The sequence below is a fragment of the Nymphaea colorata genome, chromosome 2, assembly GCF_008831285.2.
Source record: "Nymphaea colorata isolate Beijing-Zhang1983 chromosome 2, ASM883128v2, whole genome shotgun sequence".
Lineage (NCBI taxonomy): Eukaryota > Viridiplantae > Streptophyta > Magnoliopsida > Nymphaeales > Nymphaeaceae > Nymphaea > Nymphaea colorata.
Genome location: NC_045139.1, coordinates 4702471 through 4726114, shown reverse-complemented (window position 1 = coordinate 4726114; position 23644 = coordinate 4702471). Strand labels below are relative to the sequence as shown.

The window sequence follows — 23644 nt, the reverse complement described above, 5'->3', positions numbered from 1 at the left end:
TTTGTTTCATGTTAAACTAATTAAATTGATTTTCATGATATTTGTGTTTATCTAATGAAATACTCGTACATCTAACTCTTTAAGTCGATATAGCACTTCTATGCATTATATAGTTATGTTTTGGTTAATGCCAATATTTCCCAATTTTGGTTTGTTGCAAATCTACTGTTGATGTTTGTATTTTATTAATTTCTTCATTTTTAAAATTTTTTAAAAATTTATTGTATTTTTTTATATCTTTCAAGCTTGTCGTATTATACCCGAATATCCTCACCATTTAAAATGCAAGAAAGTTGAGTATCTAATTTGATTGTGTATCCACCTTGTTTCAAGGTCACTAGAGGCAGACCGAAGAATTTTTCGTCTAGTTTCGGAATTTTAATAGGGGCTGAAATACAGATTTTCATTTTTTTTTTATATATTTTAAACTAAAATTTTTGAAGTTTTTTAAATATAAAGGGTGGCCAAGGCCCCTACCTGCCGTAAACGTCACTACCTCTTTGTTCGACCGCTGGCACGAACGATCAGACCAGGATCAGGAACTTCCGTAAAGACTCAATTGATTTCTGAATCAACCAGCAAGTCTGCAATCACTAAGTTCAAATGTCAATGTGTCATTATCCTCATCAGGTTCAAATTTTCCGCACTTTTATCGACGGTTTTGAACTGTCAGTAATGGGCGGTTTTTTTTCGTAGTGTTAAGGGAAGAGGAACTAATAAGGAAACAAATCGATGGGGAAGAAACGAACAGACCCAAAAAATTCTTCTTTATGGTTCAGGATCATACCAACCGTCGCTTGCATATTACCATGCAACTTCATAAACTTTTTCCCTGAAACTTTTTCAGGCGCTTTGTTAAAGTGTTAACATGTATAATATCTGTATAAGTGCTATGCTTTTCGGCTCGAGGAACAAAAAATAGGAGGCAATCACACACAAAGATAGAAGAGAAGAAAACACAAGTTAAGGTGGTTCAGCCAAACTGCCTTTTAGTTTCTTGAAGGGGCGAGAAAGAGAGAGAGAGAGAGAGAGAGAGAGAGAGAGAGAAGATAGAGAAGGCCCATCTACATTAATCCGAGAGGAAACTGTCAACCCTAACTCCACACTCCTAATGGTATTGAAGAGTGTTGAGTTAAGCTGTTCGGGCTAATGTCGATGAGTCTAAATATACTCAAATTATAAACTTTTTTCCATGTTGATTATTAGTTTTCCTTCTTCCTTCCAAACTTTTCAAAAACTTCAACAGATCATTCACTTTTGTTCTGTCATGGCTTCATTTTTTAGGCGAAACTTCAACAGATCATTCACTTTTGTTCTGTCATGGCTTCATTTTTTAGGCGAGAGGAGGAGCATCCCACTGCCCGAGTGAGAGCATAAGCTCCCCCACGACCTTTTCCCCATCTTTCTCTTTAACCTCCAAGGTCAAGAGCTGCTTTGGTACTGTCTCATGTGCAACCCTTGCTGCATGCCAACGAGTACAATATATGGTTCTACCTCACTGGCACAAGAGGGGTTCACGCCGGGACCATTCAAACTCTCTGCCGGCTACTAAATGAAGCTGGCAAGCCCACTTAAGCCGAAGCTGGTTGACACCCACAAAAAATAACAGTCATGATTTGTTTTGTTTAAAAATTAAATATCATTTTTATATTGTTGATTTAGGAAACGATACAGCCAATACGGGCAGTGATTTATTTATTTATTTATTTTGTAATCTACAAAACTGACGCCATTTTCATGCATTTCTAATAAATCACTGTATGTAGCCATTGTCACTAGTCCTACTCTCTGCTGCCACTGTCATTGTTATTTTCCTTGTTACAATTAATTGTGAATCTGCTACTGTTATTGTTATTTGTCTTCTTGCAATTAATTATGAATCTGCTACTGTTATTGCCATTGTTATTCGTCTTCTTGCAATTAATTATGAACGGCTTCATCTGCAGCCTCATGGGGCTGTCTGTGTCAAAGTCTCGAAGTTGTGGAACTAAGCATAATCGGGTACAGCATTATTAATGAGACTCAGGAAGACATTTTGTCTCATTCTGCCCAAGTTCCTTTTACAACATGAGGGGTGGTCTGAATTGTTTATCATTTATCTTCTTCTTATGGTGCCAGTACAGGTCTCATCTTCATTGATGCTCTCTTTTTCTCTCTCTCTCTGTACACAGTCACATGATTTGATGTTCATGTGTACAGATAGAAAGAATAAAAGCCTTCACCAGTCAAATGTACAAAAACAATTTGATGAAGAAAATGTTGGTCAGACAAATCAATATTTTCATAAGAATAACTCCAATTCTGCAAGGGGGAAGGGAGGAGATAAAACCCTCTTTTATTCCAACAGCAAATATATACATGAAAGAATCAGCATCCAAGCAAAACACAGAATCTACATGGGGAAAAAAGATGCAGACCGCAAGAGGGAAACACCAAAAGCTGATGGAAGACAGATTTTATATTTTTTGCATCAACAAAACCAAAGTATAATGTGCAGGCTTCTGTTGCATAATCTGAATTCTACGAAGCATGTTGCCACACAGAATTTGCCAAATCTGTGGGGGACGCCTGCCACTCATTGTAGCTCTACGCCTACTTAACCAGCCCCATTTGAAACTGCATAAGAACCAGTGCTTAAGAGCCATGACCACTGTTCAAGGGGGAGAAAGCCTTACACTAAACTTTCTAGCTACAAACTCCTAAACTGTAGACAAAGTGCGAGCATGAGATGAGAGCATGCTAGTCTCCTCGTTGTTAAGACAAAAGGCATATCTAGAGAAAAACCATTTCTTTTCTTGCCTATCAAGAGTCGTTGTTTGTTGTTGTTGGTGTTGTTATAGTTGTCGTTGTTGTTGTTATTGTCGTTGTGCAAGGCTGGGAACCAGGCCCGGGCCGTCGGCAGAGACCTGGCCTGGCCCGAAAAAAGAGCACCGATTTATCTGGCCGGCCTCAGTGCACCCGATAATTTATTTTTAATATTTATATATATCTTATATTTTATTACAATTAATTATATTTATATATTATTTTATATTTAAAATATATATTTTTAATTTAATTGGGTCGGGCTCGAACTCGCGTTTTAATAGTCGGACCAGACTCGAGACGAGTTTGGCTCCTTATCGGCCAGGCCGGGCCAACCCAATGCCAGGCTTAGTCACATGTGTGTGGGATGCGGGAGTGGTGAAGGCATATATATAAATATATATATATATATAAAATTTATTTATTTATTTATTTGTCTATATTTTAAAATTTTTATCATGGTTACCTTAATCTCATACAAAATTCAAAGTTTTATTAAATAAAATAAGGGAGGAGAGAGACAAGAAGGAAAAGAAAAGAGAAAAAGGTAGGAAAAGGAAAAAAATGAAAAAAGAAAAACAAGAGTGGGTTGTCGTTGGGCTGCATTAGCACCTCAGTCGACGCACCACTCTGTGGCTTAGATCAATACATCCCAACTAAACAAACCACTGTGCCATAGGGTGGGCTGTCGGAGCCATGCCAATTCCCTCCAGGCCTCTTCAGCATTCTTCTTTCTCAACACTTACCAAACATCACAAATTTTGATACTGGTTGCCTGGGATTGTTGCTAGAGAAGTGTGTCATGATGGGGTTGTAAGTTGGGTCTTACCATACCCATTCAGCAAAGAAAGTCTTCAATACTATAAAGAATTTGCAAATCAGAGCCAATGACCTGCTTAATGGAGCAGGATAATTCAAATTGGGAGTTATCTAATGCGCATATTTTTGTAACAATGAGAAGTCTCCCCATTTGTCCATCCAAAACTGAATGGAACCAATCCCAACAGACCAACTACCCTGATTTGAATGTGTCACCAGTATTGTCTCACACGTCAAGAATTTTTTTTAAGGGCGGGCCAAATGATCCAACAACTTATCTCAAGTAGGCTCAAACTAAATTACAATCTAAAAAATATATTATGCAACTAAAAAATTTTAATTTTTTAATGTTTTTTTTTTCAATTAATTAGGGTGGGGCCACGGCCTACGCGGGCCCCCCTCCCTCTGCCCCTGTCTCACATCTTTGAAAAACCAACTCCTTTTTGGAGTTCTTTGTCATCCACAAGCTATGAAAGGATAGGTATTTCCCTCGATAAAGAGTGCCCACGGGTCCTCATCTTTGAGTATAAGGAGCGCATTTCTTGACCAATGCAAACTCTACTCAAATCATCTATTATCTTCAATCCAACTCATCATTGTGCTCCAAGCAATCAAGTGCACTCCTTTTCTAGGTTCAAGGCTACCTCAAAGAAAATTGGCTATGGTAGATTCCAGTTTCTGTTTATGAAAGCATGAACACACAACACCAATAGCCTATAAGGCCGAAAAGAACATAGCCTATAGACCTTGGAGATGTACTTTAATCCTCATGTTATAACAATAACTTTCAATTAAAACATCATATTAAATTACAAGCCATAAACATATTAATATTGACTATTTTGATTAAAAATATTGCTAAACATGAATTTAGGTGGTTCTGTTGTTATTCCTTACCTACGTAATATCGCATATACATAATCCTATGTATATGGGAAGATGATAGTGCATGAAAGATGAGATGGGAAAGAAGAAATAGGTGCACCACAACAACTCCGAGCTTCATCCGATGTGAAGCAAAAGCATCGCTATTATCATCAACGCAAAGAAAAATCGTTGCTGCTATTGCCGACTAAGCAGCCTTGCAACTTTCACCGACACCTTTGGCGAAGCTTTCTTCGAGTCGCAGCTTGTGTTCTTCCGCACAAATACTGCATCATAGTTTCTTATTTTTGTTGTAGTGCTAGTTTTGCATGGGTGAAAAGACAAATCTGATGAACCACTGACATCCCTACTTTTTTATGTTGATCTGGATATAATGAGGGTGCCACACAAGTGAGCAAATTAAAAAATATATATGTAGCACCATTATAGGTGTTGGGAAGCGGAGTATGAAGCAGAAGGCAAACAGAAATCACTAAAGTGAGTTTTAACGAAGGGGAAGTGGATTTCCTGGCTATTATTATTATCATCCTTCACTGTCGATTCATTCATTTTTATCTCGCATGGGTATGGATATAGGTGCCCGTATGGATGCTGGTACAGATATGGGTAAGGAGTGCTTTTAAAAAATTTGTGATAAAAGTGAACGAATCGACGGTGAAGCGGGCAAACCTGATTCATTTGGTTGAAACTTAGTCTACCACATGCAAACCTGATTCATTCACTTTTATCTCACATGGGTATGGGTAAAGCCTGCAAACGCTCCCCAGACGCTGGTTTTGTATCCAAGCCTACGGAAATGGAATCACGAATGCACATCTGACATACAAAGCTTTGGCCGATACACCAAATTGGTGTCTGGCTGACAGTCTTTGTTGCCTTAGTATCAGTTGGTTGCTATCCAATCAATCATATTGACCCAAGCCTGAGCCCATTAACACTTGGGCAAAGCCTGAACCTGGCAAGAATCAAGTAGGGCCTAAAGCCGCCTTTTGTTCAGAAAAATTGTAATGTCCCATGGTCGGTCCAGGTGGGTTTGCCCTGAGTTGCCTTTAGGTCTGACAGGTTCACCAGCCAGTTCAAGTTGGTAGATCCTAGTCTAGTTGAATATGGGACGGGCTCACGCTTATTTTTCTGCATATATTCAAAAGGCGGATACAAGAGAAAAAGGATTTTATTCTGATTTATTTGTAGTTAGTTCTAAGAGAAGCTAGACAGCTTGAGTTGGCCTGAACACATGATATCATAGAGTAACAAGATCAATCATGAGCCTTTTGTATGGATAGATTTACGCCAGAGAAAAAACATACCAAGTTGCAGTGCAAACTTCAGATATGCTCCAAACGAAAGAACTCTTTCACTTACACTAGGAAAAAATTCCTACAGCTACATGTTTATAGAGCACCAAGCCAAAAAAAAAAAAAATTGAAATGGGCACTTGTTGGGTCCATTCATCTCAAAGGGGGAGAAATACTTCTTGGAAATGAAGAGGTGAAAAAGTTTGCAGCAGCCAGGATGGCAGAGTTACATGCCAGTCCTCTTGATGAAGAGAAATAGTAAAACGCCTTCGATATGCACTTTTTGATGTTGCTGTCGACAAGTAGATATGCATGTTGAATTGCTTTTACATAGCCCCATCAGTCCTCAAGGTTGAAATGTAGACCTGATTCCTCGCCTTCTCTGCCTGGAAGTTGAGAAAAATGAGGAAAAAAATCAGCAAAGAAATTCTCGTAGAATCCCAAACAGAAACAAGCTTGGCAAGACTTCAGGTGGGTAATACTTTTGCGCAATGAACCAAATCTTTCAAATAAAAAAAGTTATTATGACATCATATGATCAAGGTTTCCTACACACTACCAAATAACGAAAACAATATCTATGCTTGAAAAGAAAATCTTACAGAACTACTAGAATTGAATCGAAGGTATGTATGTTTCTGTATAGTTTATAGGTTAGAGAAGGGAATTACTTCTGCTTCCCAATTGGTGAAAACTGTCAGGGCTAAGAGTGATCCCATCTGTACAATGATTGCACTTGTAAGCCCAAACCAGAGCCCCTATTATAGATGAATAGCATCAGATACCCTTCTGTTCAGATAAGAGTTATCACAGGTAATATAGAGATCTATGCAATTTTTGCAGATGAGCATTGAGATAGCGGCGTACCTTCCCACCAGAATGTAAGACAAAGGCCAGAACAACAGCTAAAGGAACACCCACGATGTAATAAGCTCCAATATTGATTACAGCACCATACTTCTGCCAACCACATCCTCTTGCCACACCTGAAGTGAAAAGGTGTCTGATTATTTAATATTCTCCTCAGCAGAACAACTGAAATAAAATATTACCTTGAGAACCACAGTAGAAAACCCATTTTGGGATTCAAGGCTACATGAGAATTAATTCAGTAGTGCAGCAGAGAAATAAGATTACTTAACAGAGAGGAATTTTAGATGCATTGAGGAAAACATTATGCTTCTCAATGCATCTACCAGTTACAATTTGTGCCACCTCTGTGAAAATGTAATCAAGAAGTTGATGCAACAACCTGAAAGCACACATCCAATTGCATCCGCAAAGTCTGTCAGTGCAAGAAGCGGCATGATATCTGCTACATGTTCTGCAACTTCTTTATCATTGCTGAACGCATAGCCCCATACGCCTCGTATGAAAATTATGGTCATGGAGACAACCGTAGCCTCTATGATGACCAGTAAAAGAACAATGCGAACTGCCATCCGTGCAGCTTGAGGCCTTCCAGCTCCAAGCTCATTTGCAACTCTGGTGCTGGAATTGATGAAGGCGTTTCAGAAAGAAATATAGGAAGTGGAGGCACACCAGTACTTACACCCAACAATCTGAATAGAATTGGTGTCTAATTGGACTAACCTTACTGCACTTGCAAGGCCGAGGGGAACATTAAATGCAGTTGTGCTTGTATTAAGGCTGGAGAGACGGCACAAGTATCAGCGACAGTACTCATAATGGAAAACATAATGGAGTGCTTATGTGCTTAAGTTTTTTGTCAAAATAAAGTCCATATTTGTTATCAGCAACTTTGAGAAGACATAAAACGTTGAAGAAAAGCGTAGAAAAAACTAAAAATAGGTTTTGGCCTAGTAGAAGTACATAAGATATGGAAAGTAGAAAATGAAGATGATATGCCTGACGGTCCTAAACATATAGAAATGGTGACTTTTTTCCTGAAAATCTCATACTTAACTATATTTGAGAATATCAAAAATATTTTGCCAATTGGCAGTCTGGAATATTGATAATTGCTAAATACTACAAGTTTTAAAATTATCAGTGCCTTTGACTGTCTTATTCCCTTTGCACTTACATAGTAAGATAGTGCTTATTAACTGAATTAATTATGATAATTAAGTGAATTAACTATTATAATGAAAGAAAAGTTACATTATCGCTAACACTGAAGTTTCCACCTTCGGGTTGGGGAGAAGTCCAGCCAAGAGTGTCAATAACTCAAATGACCACCACTCGAAGCTGTTGATGCACATGAGAAGGATAAATCAGTTAGCATGATACCACAAGTTATTTTTTCATTTGCAGGGAAACACACTCTGTGCTCATTCAAGACAATGTCCTATCAGATGCATCAACTCAGTCACTCAGTCTTCAATAATGAACACGAACGTGTCTCATTCAACACTTTTTTATGAAATATGCAGGGAATATAGAGATGAACATTAAAATATGAAGAGCAGTATGAAGGACATGATATACTCAAGAAATGTCACCAAATTAAACCGCCATGTTAGGATAAAAATTTATCATATTGGTGCACCTAAGGTCTACATGACGGTGATGATTTAAGAATTGTTATATTGTTCTTACTACAGCGGCATAAATGGCAATGATCTTTTCTAGTGACCTAAATGGATCTAAAGCATGTGACAAAGCATCTTCAGATTTCATAGCGACGCTTAAATCTGCAAGAAGACTGGATAGCTGGTCATGTCGTCAGAGTAAGAGCTGAGAAGCATATGGTAAATTTGACAGTCATATTAAATCAAATTAAAACCAATCAATGGTGTCATAAGTCAAGCCTTTGAAAGTGCCTTTAAGAGCTTATTTCTTTGTTAAGAATCAAGACTCAGTAAGAAATCTTCATATTCAACCAAAAGAGATCAAAAGTTAAAATAGAGAATCAAGTTCAATAGACAAGAATTAGAACTACTCTAAACCTTTGTCACATGGATACTGCTGTAAAGGCAGCGTACTAGTACCAGTTAGGTATGACACCGGTATTGGTACTAGCATAGTCCCTAGTACTTCTTGGGTAGTAGTCAAACAGTACTAGATATGTTCAGCGTACCCAGAACCATATCCGTCTGACTTAGGACTCAATCGAATCATTTCCTATTCAAAAATTTAGGATTTTAGTTTTGTTCTTTACACCATTTACTCTGAGGAAACGTATACAAAACTGCATTTTAATATTTTGTTCAATAGTTTTTTCTTTAGAAACCATAAATTTTGAATCATGAATGTGTTATTTCGTTTGTATTCTTATATATATATATATATATATATATATATATATATATATATATATATATATATATATATATATATATATATATATATATATATATAATATTTATATTATATACATTTATATTATATATTATATATAACATACTCCAACAAACACAGAAAGTCATACCCCGTATCCAAGCTTTTTGAAAATAGTCGGAACCAGTATATGTACCAGCACCCATACCGGCACCCGTATCCATACCTATGTGACATTGCTCTAAACTTGTCAAGGGCTTTATTAATTAAAGATAATGTTTTCTATACATAGTAAAGACTACAGCATTGTCTAGTAGCACCACAAATTCATGAAGCGCAAGAGAACATTACTGTTCGGCAAATTGCATGTACTGACATACACAATTTACCATGACATAACAACTGAAGGTGCTGCCAGCTTTATGAAGTTGGTGACATCCATCACAGCACGCCTCGAGAAACCAGTCCATGACTTGTTGCAGGCAGCAGAAAATTTGATATACAGAGCCAGAAGCAGCACGTTGATCCAATAAGAAATTGAATTTGCAAGAGCAGCGCCACTGTAACCGAGCCCGGACTTGAAGACAAGAGCCCAGCAGACTAAAAAATGCAGAAGTGCACACAATCCTGTGCTCAGCATCATTGGCAAGACAATGTTCTGGGTTTGCAGGAACCTGACTTCACTCTGCAGTATTCCATAAGAGAAGAGAGTTGGGATCATCCATCTAGCATAGGTTCCTGCCTCCCTTGATATGTCTGCGTCCTGACCAAATGCCAACAGGATCTTCTCTGTATACATCCAGAGAAATGCAAGGGGAATGCTGACAGTGGAAAGAATAACCACTAATCTCTGCATGTATACACCAAGCATATGGTACTGTTTTGCTCCATAAGCTTGCCCGCACAGAGTTTCCAATGCAGTGGCCAGCCCCAACTGGTGCAACCCAAAAAAAAATAAAAGAAAAAAGAAAAAGTTAAATGACGGATGCAATTAAAGCAGTATTTGTTAAAGCATGCATTATGTATCACATCCTCATGAGACTTCTCTTGTTTCTTTTACTGTGGAAGGAAAATAAGAACTCATCACAAGATCAGATAATATGGTTTCGTTGGCTCTTCTTAGATATAGGTATGTAGGAAAATTCATGTCAAAACTCCGCCAACTTGAAGTTGGTCCTTAAACAGAGCATCTAGTTATGCTGATTTTAGAGCCTACGATATTCTTTCATAACACGGAAAATCACTATTAACTTTTCCCTGTTCTGGTATTCCCTTGGGTGACATTTGGATGCATGGTATTAAATACCTGGGAACTAGAATTTTGAGCATTTAATATGGGGTGGCGTTCAGGTGGAGCAAATGTTCCATGTGTCATATACACCATCTTGTGTGAGACCTGGAACTTTCCTTCCAGGTCTTTTAGTTCCATGGTTGTTTGTAGATTAAAGTTTTCTTGATGCACATCTTGATGTATAAACAGGGTTGAAAAGCAACCGTCAAAAAATTTTACCCGACTTAAAACAGGTGAAAATTCCCAGTACTAAAGTTTCAAAACATCTTAAAAGGTACAAACACATTTGTTCCACATTTGTTTCATACTGAACTTTCTACACAACTTGAATTAAAGTTTCACCTCTACAGCTGAATACCACGGATTCAAGCGGGGCCTAGAAGTCTCCCCACTGCTCTGGGCTCATCGCAAAAGATGTGCAATTCCAGGTATTGAGCTCTGAACCTCCTTTTAACTTGAATGTCTTAAACCAACAGATCATTTTCATCAATTTTTTTTTAAAAAACCACTGTTAATGATATTGGTTTCTTTATGAGAATTAGAACTCAATAGATTTGTGTATTATATTACTAAGCTCTAATAGGGATTATCTGGATGACACCAACCATGTCAGAAAACTGATTTTGGGAGCACAGCATGTTGATACAACTTGTTCCTAAGCTAAACCTGGTATCTGACATGGTTTAATTAGTGTCATCCAACTACTACTGAATGTTTGGTAGCTAAAGAAGATGGTAAATACAAAAGGCATTTAGGCACACCTGAAAGGACGCCACGCCTTAAACTTTTATTTTGCATTTTTATTTTGCTATATCTTCTTCAGTTATATATATGTATATATATATACCGACCATAAGTTTAATTGTTAAATATATATTCTTTATGGGCTCAGGACTAACGAGATCAACCCAAATGGTTTCCAACTAGAAATCACGGAAAACAAGGTCACATATTCAAAAAAGTTTATGAGCCAACTCTCTGGTGCCCTTGGTGAGTATCTGCAAGAAATTTTCAGCTAAGGGACCAAACTTTTAGCCGAACACAGGAACATACCTCAGCTAAGGACCTCCTTGATTAAATAAAAGGCCATCTTTTGAAGTTGTTCTTCGTGTCGGGTTGAATAGAATGAACGCAGTAACAGAAATACAGTCAAATACTCCTTCTATACAAGTTAAAAAATAGGTTGAACTGCGAAAGATAGTATACAAAAGGTTCACAGTTTTATGTATTTATTCAGAATAATTGGCCTAACTTGAGTATCGTTGCGAAGCAGCGTTACTTCTGTGTCTGTGATCACTTTCATGCAAGCGAGAGAGAGAGAGAGAGAGAGAGAGAGAGTGTGTGTGTGTGTGTGTGTGACATACGACAACGCTGAAGCCGGTGACGGTGATGAAGGAGGTGGCCATGGAGGCGCCGGAGAGCGCAAGCTGGCCGAGATGGCCGACGAACATGACGGAGGTCATCTGGATGCATCTCTGCAGGAGGTTCGCCGCTATGAGCGGCCCTGCCAACCGTAGCAGCCGCTTCGCCTCCTGCAGCGCCGCCTCCCCTCTTGTCTGGCATCCCTGCTGCACCTCTCTCTGTTCTTCGTGATGCAGGGAATGAGGAGAAGGAGAAAGAAGAGGAGAATAGACCTCCTCTTCTGCCATCTCCAGAAAAGAGAGAGAGAGAGATAGATCAGAGAAGAAAATGGTTGTGGTGGCTGAAGTTGGAAAGAAGGGTGACGCTTTGGAAATCATATTATTTATTACAGTGGCTCGAAAAGCTGCGAGAGATTCTTTTAAAGTTTGCCAAGATTTTTCCATTTTTTCTTATAGAAAACAACATGCAAAACTTACTGTTTAAAACCAGAAAACGACATGTGTGGCTGTGGAATGAATCTTTATCACTTTTCAAAACGTATGATTTTACTTTGAAATTTGAAACTAATTTCTATGAATCATTTTTTTTCAAAACTAGCCTTACAAATGTGTTTTTTATGCCGAAATTGTAAGTCAACAAAAGAACAATGTCTTTCTTGTTTTCTACTGCAGCAGATCCAACTGTTTTCTACTGCAGATCCAACACAAGGATCATGAGTTTTTGAAAACATGATCCATGCGCGGGCAGAACCAGAAAAATTTCTAAATTTTGACATTAATTAAAATATTATTTTTTAAATTTTTTATATAAAACAAGCAAAATTTTTTAAAATTTACATGTAATTTTTTTATTTTTTTTAACATGTCTTTGCCTACCTTAGGGCCACCATCGATGGATCTTTGAACATGGGTCTCAAATGATATGAGTCATTAATGTTTCTAAGCAAAACTTCAACAAGGAAATCATTCAGCAGTATATTCGTTTCGATCCTTCGTTTACGTCTTCGGGTTCATCATTCCTTAAAGGTATTGTCCTTGTTGTCCTCATGCTTATGTAACAACGTGTGCACGCAATTCAATCTGCAATCTTCATCTAAATTTCTTTTTTTTTAAAAAGGAAAAACTTGTGCTTTTTTTCTTCTCCCAAATAAACAGAAGTTGTCCAGAACTAAGCCTGTCATAGCTTCTTCTTTAAAAAAATAGCGGTAATGATTTTTTTTTTCGTTTAAAAATTAAATATCATTTTTAAATTGTTGATTTAGGAAACGATACAGCCAACACAGGCGGTGCATTTTTTTTTTTGTAATCTACAAAAACAGACGCCATTTTCATGCATTTCTAACAAATCACTGTGTATAGCCATTTTCACTAGTCCTACTCTATGTTGCTACTGTCATTGTTATTTGCCTTGTTACAATTAATTGTGAATCTGCTACTGTTATTGTTCTTTGTCTTCTTGCAATAATTATCAATCTGGTACTGTTATTGTCGTTGGTATTCGTCTTCTTGCAATTGACAATGAATCTGCTACTGTTATTGTCGTTGTTATTCGTCTTCTTGCAATTAATTATGAATCTGCTACTGTTATTTGTGTCAAAGTCTCCTTTCCTAACTTCAAGGCTACATCATAGGAAACCAGTTTCCGTTTAGTTGACCTTGGAAGCATGAACAGAGAACCAATAGCCTATAAGCATGTAAAGAACATAGCCTATAAACCTTGCAGATGTCAACTATAATGCACATGTTGTTATAAGAATAACTTTCAATTAAAACATCATACTAAATTACAAACCAACAAACCATAAACATATTAATATTGATCGTTTGTTTAAAATATTTCTAAACATGATCCTATGTATATGGGATCATTTTGTTGTTATCCCTTACCTACGTATTATGGGATATACATGATCCTATGTATATGGGAACATACTTAATCGATGCTTTCTTGTTGAAACTTGTGAAACTCCAATGTGAAGCAAAAGCATGGCTATTGTCAGCAACGCAATGAAAAATCGTCGTTGCTATCGCCGGTTAAGCAGCCTTGCAATTTTCAATGACACCTTTGGCGAAGCTTTTTTCGAGTCGCAGCTTGTGATCTTCCGCATAGATACTGCATTGTAGTTTCTTATTTTTGTTGTAGTGCTAGTTTTGCATGGGTGAATAGACAAATCTGATGAACCACTGACATCCCTACTTTTTATGTTGATCTGGATTTAATGAGGATGCCACGTAAGTGAGCAAATTAAAAAATATATACGTAGCACTGTTATAGGCAATAGTTCAGGAAAGCAGAGTATGAAGCAGGAGGCAAACAGAAATGGCTAAAGTGAGTTTTAACGAAGGGGAAGCGGATTTCCTGGCTATTATTATTATCATCCTTCACTGTTGATTCATTCACTTTTATCGCACATGGGTATGGATATAGCTGCCCCCATGGATGCTGGTACAAGTATGGGCATGGAGTGCTTCTAAAACATTTGAGATAACAATAAATGAAGCGGGCAAACCTGATTCATTTGGTTGAAGCTCAGCGCTGTCACATAAAACGCATATTATTTGAAAAAAAATGTATAATACTCGAAAAGTAACTCAGTCATATAAAACAGCAATTAGATGCATCTTTTTTTAAAAAAAAAAACAGAAAATAAAAAACATGAAAAGAACGCATACAATATGCATTTTTTTCGTATTTTTTCTTATTTATTTTTTAGGATTTATTAAATGATTTAAATGTTTTAAAATTTTGCTGAGATTTTCCTCAGATATATAACTTTACCTTATTATACCTAAAAAATTTCTTACCGTATAATACTTGTACACGATATATGTGAAAATGAAACTTAGTCTACCACATGCAAACCTGATTCATTCACTTTTATCTCACATGGTATGGGTAAAGCCTGCAAATGCTCCCCAGCTGCTGCTGGTTTAGTATCAAAGGCTATGGAAATGGATCACGACTGCTTGTTGCAATAGTGTAAGTTGGTTGCTATCCAATCAATCATATTGGCCCACGCCTGAGCCCATTAACTATTGGGCCCAGCCTGAACCTGCAAGAATCAAGTAGGGCCCAAGTCTGCCTTTTGTTCAGAAAAATTAATGGCCCATGGTCAGTCCAGGTGGGTATGCCCTGAGTCGCCCTTAGGTCTGACTAGTTAACCAATCAGTTTAAGTTGGTAGATCCTAGTCAAAGTTGAATATGGGACGAGCTCGTGCTTATTTTTCTGCATACATTCATAAGGGGATACAAGAGAAAAAGGATTGCACATTGATATATTTGTCGTTAGTTCTAAGAGAAGCTAGGCAGCTCGGGTTGGCCTGAACACATGACATCATAGAGGAACATGATCAATCATGCGCCTTTTGTATGGATAGATTTATGCCAGAGAAAAAACATACCAAGTTGCAGTGCGAACTTCAGATAAGCTCCAAAAGAAGCACTGTTTCACTTACACTAGGGAAAAATTGCTACAGTTACATGTTTATAGAGTACCAAGCCAAAAAAGAAAAACGAAAAAAATTGAAATTGGCACTTGTTGGCCCCATTCAACTCAAAGGGTGAGAAATACTTCTTGGAAGTGATGAGGTGAAAAAGTTTGCAGCTGTCAGGATGGCAGAGTTACATGTCAGTCCTCTTGATGCAGAGAAAAAGTAAGCCGCCCTCGCCGTGCACTCTTTTGATGTTGGTGTCGACAAGTAGATATGCATATTGAATTGCTTTTACTGTTTTACATAGCCCCATCTGTCCTCAAAGTTGAAATGTAGACCTGATCCCTTGCCTTCTTTGCCTGGAAGTTCAGGAAAAAGGAAACAGAAAAGGAAAAAAATTAGTAAAGGAATCCTCGTAGAATCCCAAACAGGTACAAACTTGGCAGACTTTAGGTGGGTAATACTTTTCCGCAATGAACAAAAGCTTTCATATAAAAAGTTATTCTGACATCATATAAACACGGTTTCCTACATAGTACTAAATAGCAAAAACAATATCTATGCTTGAAAGAAAATCTTTCAGAACAGCTAGAATTGAATCGATGGTATGTATTTTTCTGTATAGTTTGTAGGTTAGAGAAGGGAATTACTTCTTCTTCCCAGTTGGTGAAAATTGTGAGGGCTAGGAATGAACCCATCTGTACAAAGATTGCGCATGTAACCCCAAACCAGAGCCCCTATTATAGATGAAATAGCATCAGATACCCTTCTGTTCAGATAAAGAGTTATCACAGATAATAAAGAAATCTATGCAATTTTTGTAGATGATATTGAGATAGCAGCGTACCTTCCCACCAGAATGTAAGACAAAGGCAAGAACAACAGCCAAAGGAACACCCACGATGTAATAAGCTCCAAGATTGATTACAGCACCGTACTTCTGCCAACCACATCCTCTTGCCACACCTGAAGTGAAAAGGTGTCTGATTATTTAATATTCTCCTTTGAAGAACAACATAAATAAAATACTACCTTGAGAACCACAGTAGAAAACCCATTTTGGGATTCACGGCTACATGAGAATTAATTCAATAGTGCATAAGAGAAATAACATTAATTAACAGAAAGAGGAATTCTATATGCCTTGAGAACAAACATTATGCTTCTCAATGAATCTACCGGTATCGATTTGTGCCATCTTTGTGAAAATGTAATCAAGAAGTTGGTAAAATAACCTGAAAGCACACATCCAATTGCATCCACAAAGGCTGTCAGTGCAAGAAGCGGCATGATATCTGCTACATATGCTGCAACTTCTTTATCATTGCTGAATGCATAGCCCCATACGCCTCGTATGAAAATTATGGTCATGGAGACAAGCGTAGCCTGTACGATGACCAGTAAAAGAACAATGCGAACTGCCATCCGTGCAGCTTGAGGCCTTCCAGCTCCAAGCTCATTTGCAACTCTGGTGCTGGAATTGATTAAGACGTTTGAGTAAGAAATATAAGTGGAGGCACACCTGTACTTAGACCAACAATTCGAATAGAATTGGTGTCTAATTGGACTAACCTTACTGCACTTGCAAGGCCGAGGGGGACCATAAATGCAGTTGAGCTTGTATTAAGGCTGGAGAGACAGCACACAAGTATAAGCAACAGTACTCATACAGGAAAACATAATGGAGTGCTTCTGTGCTTAGGTTTTTTGTCAAAACAAGTAAGTCCATGGTTATTTTGTTATCAGCAACTTTGAGAAGATATCAAAAATTGAAGAAAAGCATAAGTAAAAGGTTAAAGATAATAGGTTTTGGCCTAGTAGAAGTATATAAGATATGAAAAGTAGAAAATAAAGATGATGTGCCTAAACATATACAAATGGTGACATTTTCCCCTGAAAATCTCATGCTTAACTATATTTGAAAATATCAAAAAGTATTTTTCCAATTGACTTAGTAAGGATTATTGATAATTGATAAGATACTTCAAGTTTTAAAATTATCAGTCCCTTTGACTTCCTTATTCCCTTTGTACTTGTATTGAAAGATAGTGCTTATTAAGTGAATTAACTACGATAATGAAAGAAAAGTTACATTATCGCTAACACTGAAGTTTCCACCTTCGGGTTGGGGAGAAGTCCAGCCAAGAGTGTCAATACCTCAAATGACCACCACTCAAAGCTGTTGATACACATGAGAAGGATAAATCAGTTAGCATGATACCACAAGTTAATTTTTCATTTTCAGGGAAACACACTCTGTGCTCATTCAAGACAACGTCCTATCAGATGCATCAACTCAGTCACTCAGTCTTCTGTAATGAACATGAACGTGTCTCATTCAACATTTTCTTATGAAATATGCAGGGAATATAGAGATGAACAGCAAAATTTGCAGAGCAGTATGAAGGACATGATATACTCAAGAAATGTCACCAAATTAAACTGCCATGTTAGGATAAAAATTTATTATATTGGTAAATCTAAGGTCTACATGGCGGTGATGATTTAAGAATTATTATATTGTTCTTACTACAGCGGCATAAATGCCAATGATCTTTGCTAGTGACACAAATGGATCTAAAGCATGTGACAAACCATCTTCAGATTTCATAGCGACGGTTAAATCTGCAAGAAGACTGGATAGCTAGTCATGTCGCCAGAGTAAGAGCTGAAAAGCATATGGTAAATTTGACAGTGATATTAAATCAAGTTAAAACCAATCAATGGTGTCATAAGTCAAGCCTTTGAAAGTGCCTATAAGAGTTCATTTCTTTGGCAAGAATCAAGACTCAGTAAGAAATCTTCATCCTCAACCAAAAGAGATCAAATGTTATAATAATGAGAATCAAGTTCAGTAGAAAAGAATGAGAACTACTCTAAACCTATCAAGGGCTTTCTTAATTGAAGATGATGTTTTCTGATACATAGTACTGACTACAGCATGGTCTAGTAGCACCGCAAATTCATGAAGCCCAAGAGAACATTACTGTTCAGCAAATTGCATGTACTGACATACACAATTTACCATGCCATAACAGCTGAAGGAGCTGCCAGCTTTATGAAGTTGGTGACATCCCTCACAGCACGCCTCGAGAAACCCGTCCATGACTTGTTGCAGGCAGAAGAAAATTTGATATACAGAGCCAGAAGCAGCACGTTGATCCAATAAGAAATTGAATTTGCAAGAGCAGCGCCTCTGTAACCGAGCCCGGACTTGAAGACAAGAGCCCAGCAGACTAAAAAATGCAGAAGTGCACACAATCCTGTGCTCAGCATCATTGGCAAGACAATGTTCTGGGTTTGCAGGAACCTGACTTCACTCTGCAGTATGCCATAAGAGAAGAGAGTTGGGATCATCCATCTAGCATAGGTTCCTGCCTCCCTTGATATGTCATCGTCCTGACCAAATGCCAACAGGATCTTCTCTGTATATGCCCAGAGAAATGCAAGGGGAATGCTGACAATGGAAAGAATAAACACTGATCTCTGCATATATACACCAAGCATATGGTACTGTTTTGCTCCATAAGCTTGCCCGCACAGAGTATCCAATGCAGTGGCCAGCCCCAACTGGTGCAACCCAAAAAAAAAAGAAAGAAAAACGAAAAAGTTAAATGACGGATGCAATTAAAGCAGTATTTGTTAAAGCATGCATTATGTATCACATCCTCATGGGAGTTCTCTTCTTTCTTTTACTGTGGAAGGAAAATAAGAACTCATCACAAGATCAGATAATATGGTTTCGTTGGCTCTTCTTACATATAGGTATGTAGGAAAATTCATGTCAAAGCTCCGCCAACTTGAAGTTGGTCCTTAAACAGAGCATCTAGTTATGCAGATTTTAGAGCCTACGATATTCTTTCATAACACGGAAAATCACTATTAACTTTTCCCTGTTCTGGTTGTCCCTAGGGTGACATTTGGATGCATGGTATTAAATACCCGGGTACTAGAATGCTGCGAATTTAATAAGGGTGAATTTCAGGTGGAACAAATGTTCCATGTGTCATATACACCATCTTGTGTGAGACCTGGAACTTTCCTTCCAGGCCTTTTAGTTCCATGGTTGTTTGTATATTAAAGTTTTCTTGATGCACGTCTTGATGTATAAACAGGGTTGAAAAGCAACCGTCAAAACATTTTACCCCGACTTAAAACAGGTGAAAATTCCCAGTACTAAAGTTTCAAAACATCTTAAAAGGTACAAATACATTTGTTTCATACTGAACTTTCTACACAATTTGAACTAAAGTTTCACCTCTACAGCGGAATACGACGGATTCAAGCGTGGCCTAGAAACCACCCCACTGCTCTTGGCTTATGGCAAAAAATGTTCAATTCCGGGTATTGAGCTCTGAACCTCCTTTAACTTGAATGTCTTAAACCAACAGATCCTTTTCATCAATTTTTTTTAAAAAAACCACTGTTAATAATATTTGTTTCTTTATGAGAATTAAAACTCAATAGATTTTGTATCACATTAGTAAGCTCTAATAGGGATCTGGATGACACCAACCATGTCGGAAACCTGATTTTGAGAGCACAGCAAGTTGATACAACTTGTTCCTAAGCTAAACCGGGTGTCTTACATGGTTTAATTAGTATCATCTAGCTACTAATGAGTGTTTGGTCCATATATATATATATATATATATAGAATGACACCAACCATGTCAGAAACCTGATTTTGAGAGCACAGCAAGTTGATACAACTTGTTCTTAGGCTAAACCGGGTGTCTTACATGGTTTAATTAGTATCATCTAGCTACTAATGACTCTATATATATATATCTCGACACTAAGTTTAATTGTTAAATATGTACATATATGAGATAGGACTTCTAAAACTTCTTTATGGGTTCAGAACTAACTAGATCAAGCCAAATGGTTCCAAACAAATCACGGAAAACAAGGTCACATTTTCCAAAAAGTTTGTCCTATTGTGCTCTGCTGCGCTTGGTGAGTATCTGCATGAAATTTCAGCGAAGGGACCAAATTTTTAGCCCAATACAGAAACATACTTCAGCTAAGGACCTCCTTGTCGATTAAATAAAAGGCCATCGTTTGAAGTTGTTCTTCATGTCGGGTTGAATAGATTGAACGAAGTAACAGAAATACAGTCGAATACTCCTATACAAGTTAAAAAATATGTTGAACAGTGAAAGATAGTATACAAAAGGTCCACAGTTTTATGTATCTATTCAGAGTAATAGATCTAACTTGAGATAATCGTTGCGAATCAGCATTACTTCTGTGTCTGTGATCACTTTCATGCAAAAAAGAGAGAGAGTGAGTGACATACGACAACGCTGAAACCGGTGACGGTGATGAAGGAGGTGGCCATGGAGGCACCGGAGAGAGCAAGCTGGCCGAGATGGCCGACGAACATGACGGAGGTCATCTGGATGCATCTCTGCAGGAGGTTCGCCGCTATAAGCGGCCCTGCCAACCATAGCAGCCGCTTCGCCTCCTGCAGCGTCGCCTCCCCTCTTGTCCGGCATCCCTGCTGCACCTCTCTCTCTTCTTCGTGATGCAGGGAAGGAGAAGAAGGAGAGAGAAGAGGAGAATAGACTTCCTTCTCTTCTGCCATCTCCAGAAAAGAGAGAGCGTGATAGAGAGAGGGAGAGAGAGAGATCAGAGAAGGAAATGTTTGTGTTGGCTGAAGTTGGAAAGAAGGGTAACGATTTGGAAATCGTAATATTTATTACAGTCGCTTGAAAAACTGAAACATTTAAAAAGGCGGTCCTGCTCGTAGCAGCAGTCTATTCGTTTCGATCTTTCGCGATCTCCGGTGATGCAATATGGAGTGTCCGTGACCTTAAATTATGATGTACACATTTACATGCTCTCCTGTTCTATTTCTTAGGAATAATGTTTTGAACAATAATATTGAGACTTTTTAAGTTTTAAAAGTTGTCTTGAAGATGTTTGACGAGATAAAATTGCATCATTTAGTATTTATTTTCTAATGTTCGTATGTCATATTTATAAGATTGGATGAAGGAAAACATACTTGTTACAAAAGATGCAAGTTTGGTAAGTGAATGTATGTTACCTTTGTCTTTTTTCTTTTTTGTCTCGTTCTTTCACTTGTTTCATTTCTTTCCTTTTATATATATAAGTGCAAGACTGGTAAGAAATCATTTTGACTAGTTTACAAGATAGAATGTTGGAAGAAAATCAATGAAAAAAAATAGATATGATATGGGGAAAAAGGGATATAATGTGTTAGATTATTAACATATACTTAACATTATCATATCTCCTTTTTCTCATTAATTTTTTTCTTAGCATTCCATCTTGAAAATATCAATGGTCAAGATAATTTCTTATGGGTCTTAGACTTAAATGTTGCTAATTTCTCTCTCTAAAATGAATAAAATGTCCTTCATTTTTTTCTCATTGATTTTCTTTGAGTCGTCCATCTTGAAAAGATGGATGACCAAGATTATTCATTGTGGATCTCGTACCTAAGGGTATCATACCAATTCAATTTAGCTGTGCATTTATTTAACTATGAGACACACATATGTTTGAATTAAGTGAAACAAGAACTTGAAAATTAATTTTGAAGTGAGGGTAAAACTGTAGTTCTTGTAAATCTTCATTCATTTCTATATCAATTTGATCACTCCACCAAAGGTAAAAACCTTTTACTACCCATCGTTTTGAATCTCACTGTCACAAAAAATGTGTTTTATTAGAAAAAGATGCGTATAATATGGCAAAACATAGTCAGTCTTATAATACCTGTTTTCTTATGTCTTTTTTAAAAAACATCAGAAAATTAAAAAAAGTGTATATAAATGCCTATTATACGTGTATTATACCCATTTTTTGTGTTTTTTCATATTTTTTAATGATTTTTCATTGTTTTAAATTTTTTAAGATTTATTAAATGTTTTTAATTTTTTACAAATTTTCTGAGATTTTCTCATTTTATTCTCAACATATACAACTTTGTCGTATTATACCCATCTTTTTCCTCGCCGTATAATACCCGTATATGTTTTTTGTGACAATCTTGATTAAATTGCATGGACCATATAGTTGGGTTACAAATGCACTTTTGCATAAATTCTTTTTCAAGTCATTAATGAATTAATTAGATCTCCGCTGTGAGTACGGGGCCGATATAAATGCATTAGATCATATTAGGCCATATATGTTATATTATTTTTTTATTATAAACATATTGTATGAAAATATTTAAGAAATAAAAATTTCTTAGTAATATTAAATAAGGCAGACTACATACCCATGTCAATGCAAGGATGTCAACATATCAATTTGGAATTAGATATACCGTTAATTGTATTCACTTTTTCGGATTTTCACATATTTGGATTTGAATTCAGATTCAAATATGAACAAAGTAAAGTAACATTTGACTCTGAATCAAAAAATTCGATTTCACAAATTAAATCCAATCTGAATCCATTTTTATATACATATCCAATTCTGAATCTAAATTTTGAACTGAATTTGTTTGATTTTCAAAATGTAAGAGTATTAGACCAGGGATATTTGTTTAAAAATAAAGATGATTTGAATCCATATCCGAATCCAAGATGTTGTTTATGTATATCCGAATTTGAATCCCATCGGGTGTTATTTTTTAAATGTGAATCTGATCCAATTTCTTAATTAGATATTATTTTTCTTTCATATCTGATTTTTTAGAATGGTTCAGTTAGATATCCAATCCAAATCGGATATACTGACATCCCCATGGCGACACTCAATCAAATACTTGCAAATATACAAAATCTATAAAAGCTCCTCTTAAATTAGGATGGAATAATTCAAACCCTGGTATGTTTGATGTGGTTGGTTTGGTTAAAAAACTAAAAAGTTTGTTGCTAAAAAAAACTAAATGATTTATGGTGCTTTTGACAATGAGTTTTATTTGACCAAACTTTAATTTTTAAGGATTCGGCAGCATCTAATGTTATGCAGATTTGAGTCCTGCCAAATTAGGCATCTGTTTAATAAAAGCCAAACCACATATGGGCAGGTCTGGGCAATCAAAGTTTCTTTATTTTCAAATTAATATCTTTAAATATTTGTTACTTTTTATATATATGGGTGCTCCTTGAGAATTTTTCTGACTATGTCACTGCTTTTTAATTATTTTTTGATTCACATTCAGCCTCACCAATTATAAACAACTGTCGAATACTTGAGTTTTATTGGTCTATAAGAACTTAAAATATAAAGATCAAACATCATCATCTCCTGTTCTCCATTTGAAATCCTTCATCAGAAGATTTTTCCAGTTGATTGGCTGTCCGGACTCCTTATTCAATAGATAGTGCGGTTCTTTTCATGCTAAAGCGACTGTGGACAGTAAAGCAGCCAAGTTGTTCTTTCTCTAGTGTGTTTGATAGTCTCGACATGAAATCCAAGGCTGCTCCGAGATCCCTTTTATCTGGAGCCCAGAGAGTAAACAAACATCGATTTTCAGATCCATGATTCGCGATCCGCTGCATGTGGTGATCATAATCTCGGAT

General features: G+C 36.9%; 1 protein-coding gene across 3 annotated transcripts; it reads right to left on the bottom strand.

Moving 5' to 3' along the window:
- Positions 1-5810: 5810 nt before the first annotated feature.
- Positions 5811-20909, bottom strand: LOC116246674 (protein DETOXIFICATION 16-like). Of its 3 annotated transcripts, none has more exons than XM_031621066.2 (8): positions 11703-12062; positions 9437-9981; positions 7929-8015; positions 7398-7454; positions 7057-7295; positions 6672-6790; positions 6476-6562; positions 5811-6190 (listed from the first exon to the last, which is right to left on the bottom strand). In XM_031621066.2, the coding sequence occupies exons 1-8, from the start codon at positions 11985-11987 to the stop codon at positions 6131-6133; spliced, it is 1479 nt and encodes a 492-aa protein (XP_031476926.1). In that variant the 5' UTR covers positions 11988-12062; the 3' UTR covers positions 5811-6130. The 3 variants fall into 3 exon arrangements, with proteins under 3 accessions (XP_031476926.1, XP_049932271.1, XP_031474351.1); XM_050076314.1 differs by lacking the exon at positions 11703-12062 and adding an exon at positions 20434-20909 and having other exon boundaries at positions 5815-6190; XM_031618491.2 differs by lacking the exons at positions 5811-6190; positions 6476-6562; positions 6672-6790; ... (3 more) ...; positions 9437-9981; positions 11703-12062 and adding exons at positions 15036-15490; positions 15782-15868; positions 15979-16097; ... (3 more) ...; positions 18157-18701; positions 20434-20896.
- Positions 20910-23644: the final 2735 nt, after the last annotated feature.

Excerpts from the sequence above, each read along its gene's own strand:
- LOC116246674 (XM_050076314.1), bottom strand. The coding sequence starts at position 20,721 with ATGGCAGAAGAGAAGGAAGTCTATTCTCCTCTTCTCTCTCCTTCTTCT. Across the intron at positions 9,982-20,433 it reads TCACCGGTTTCAGCGTTGTC|TTGGGGCTGGCCACTGCATT; the intron begins GTATGTCACTCA and ends GGGTTGCACCAG. Across the intron at positions 7,296-7,397 it reads GGCCTTGCAAGTGCAGTAAG|CACCAGAGTTGCAAATGAGC; the intron begins GTTAGTCCAATT and ends CATCAATTCCAG.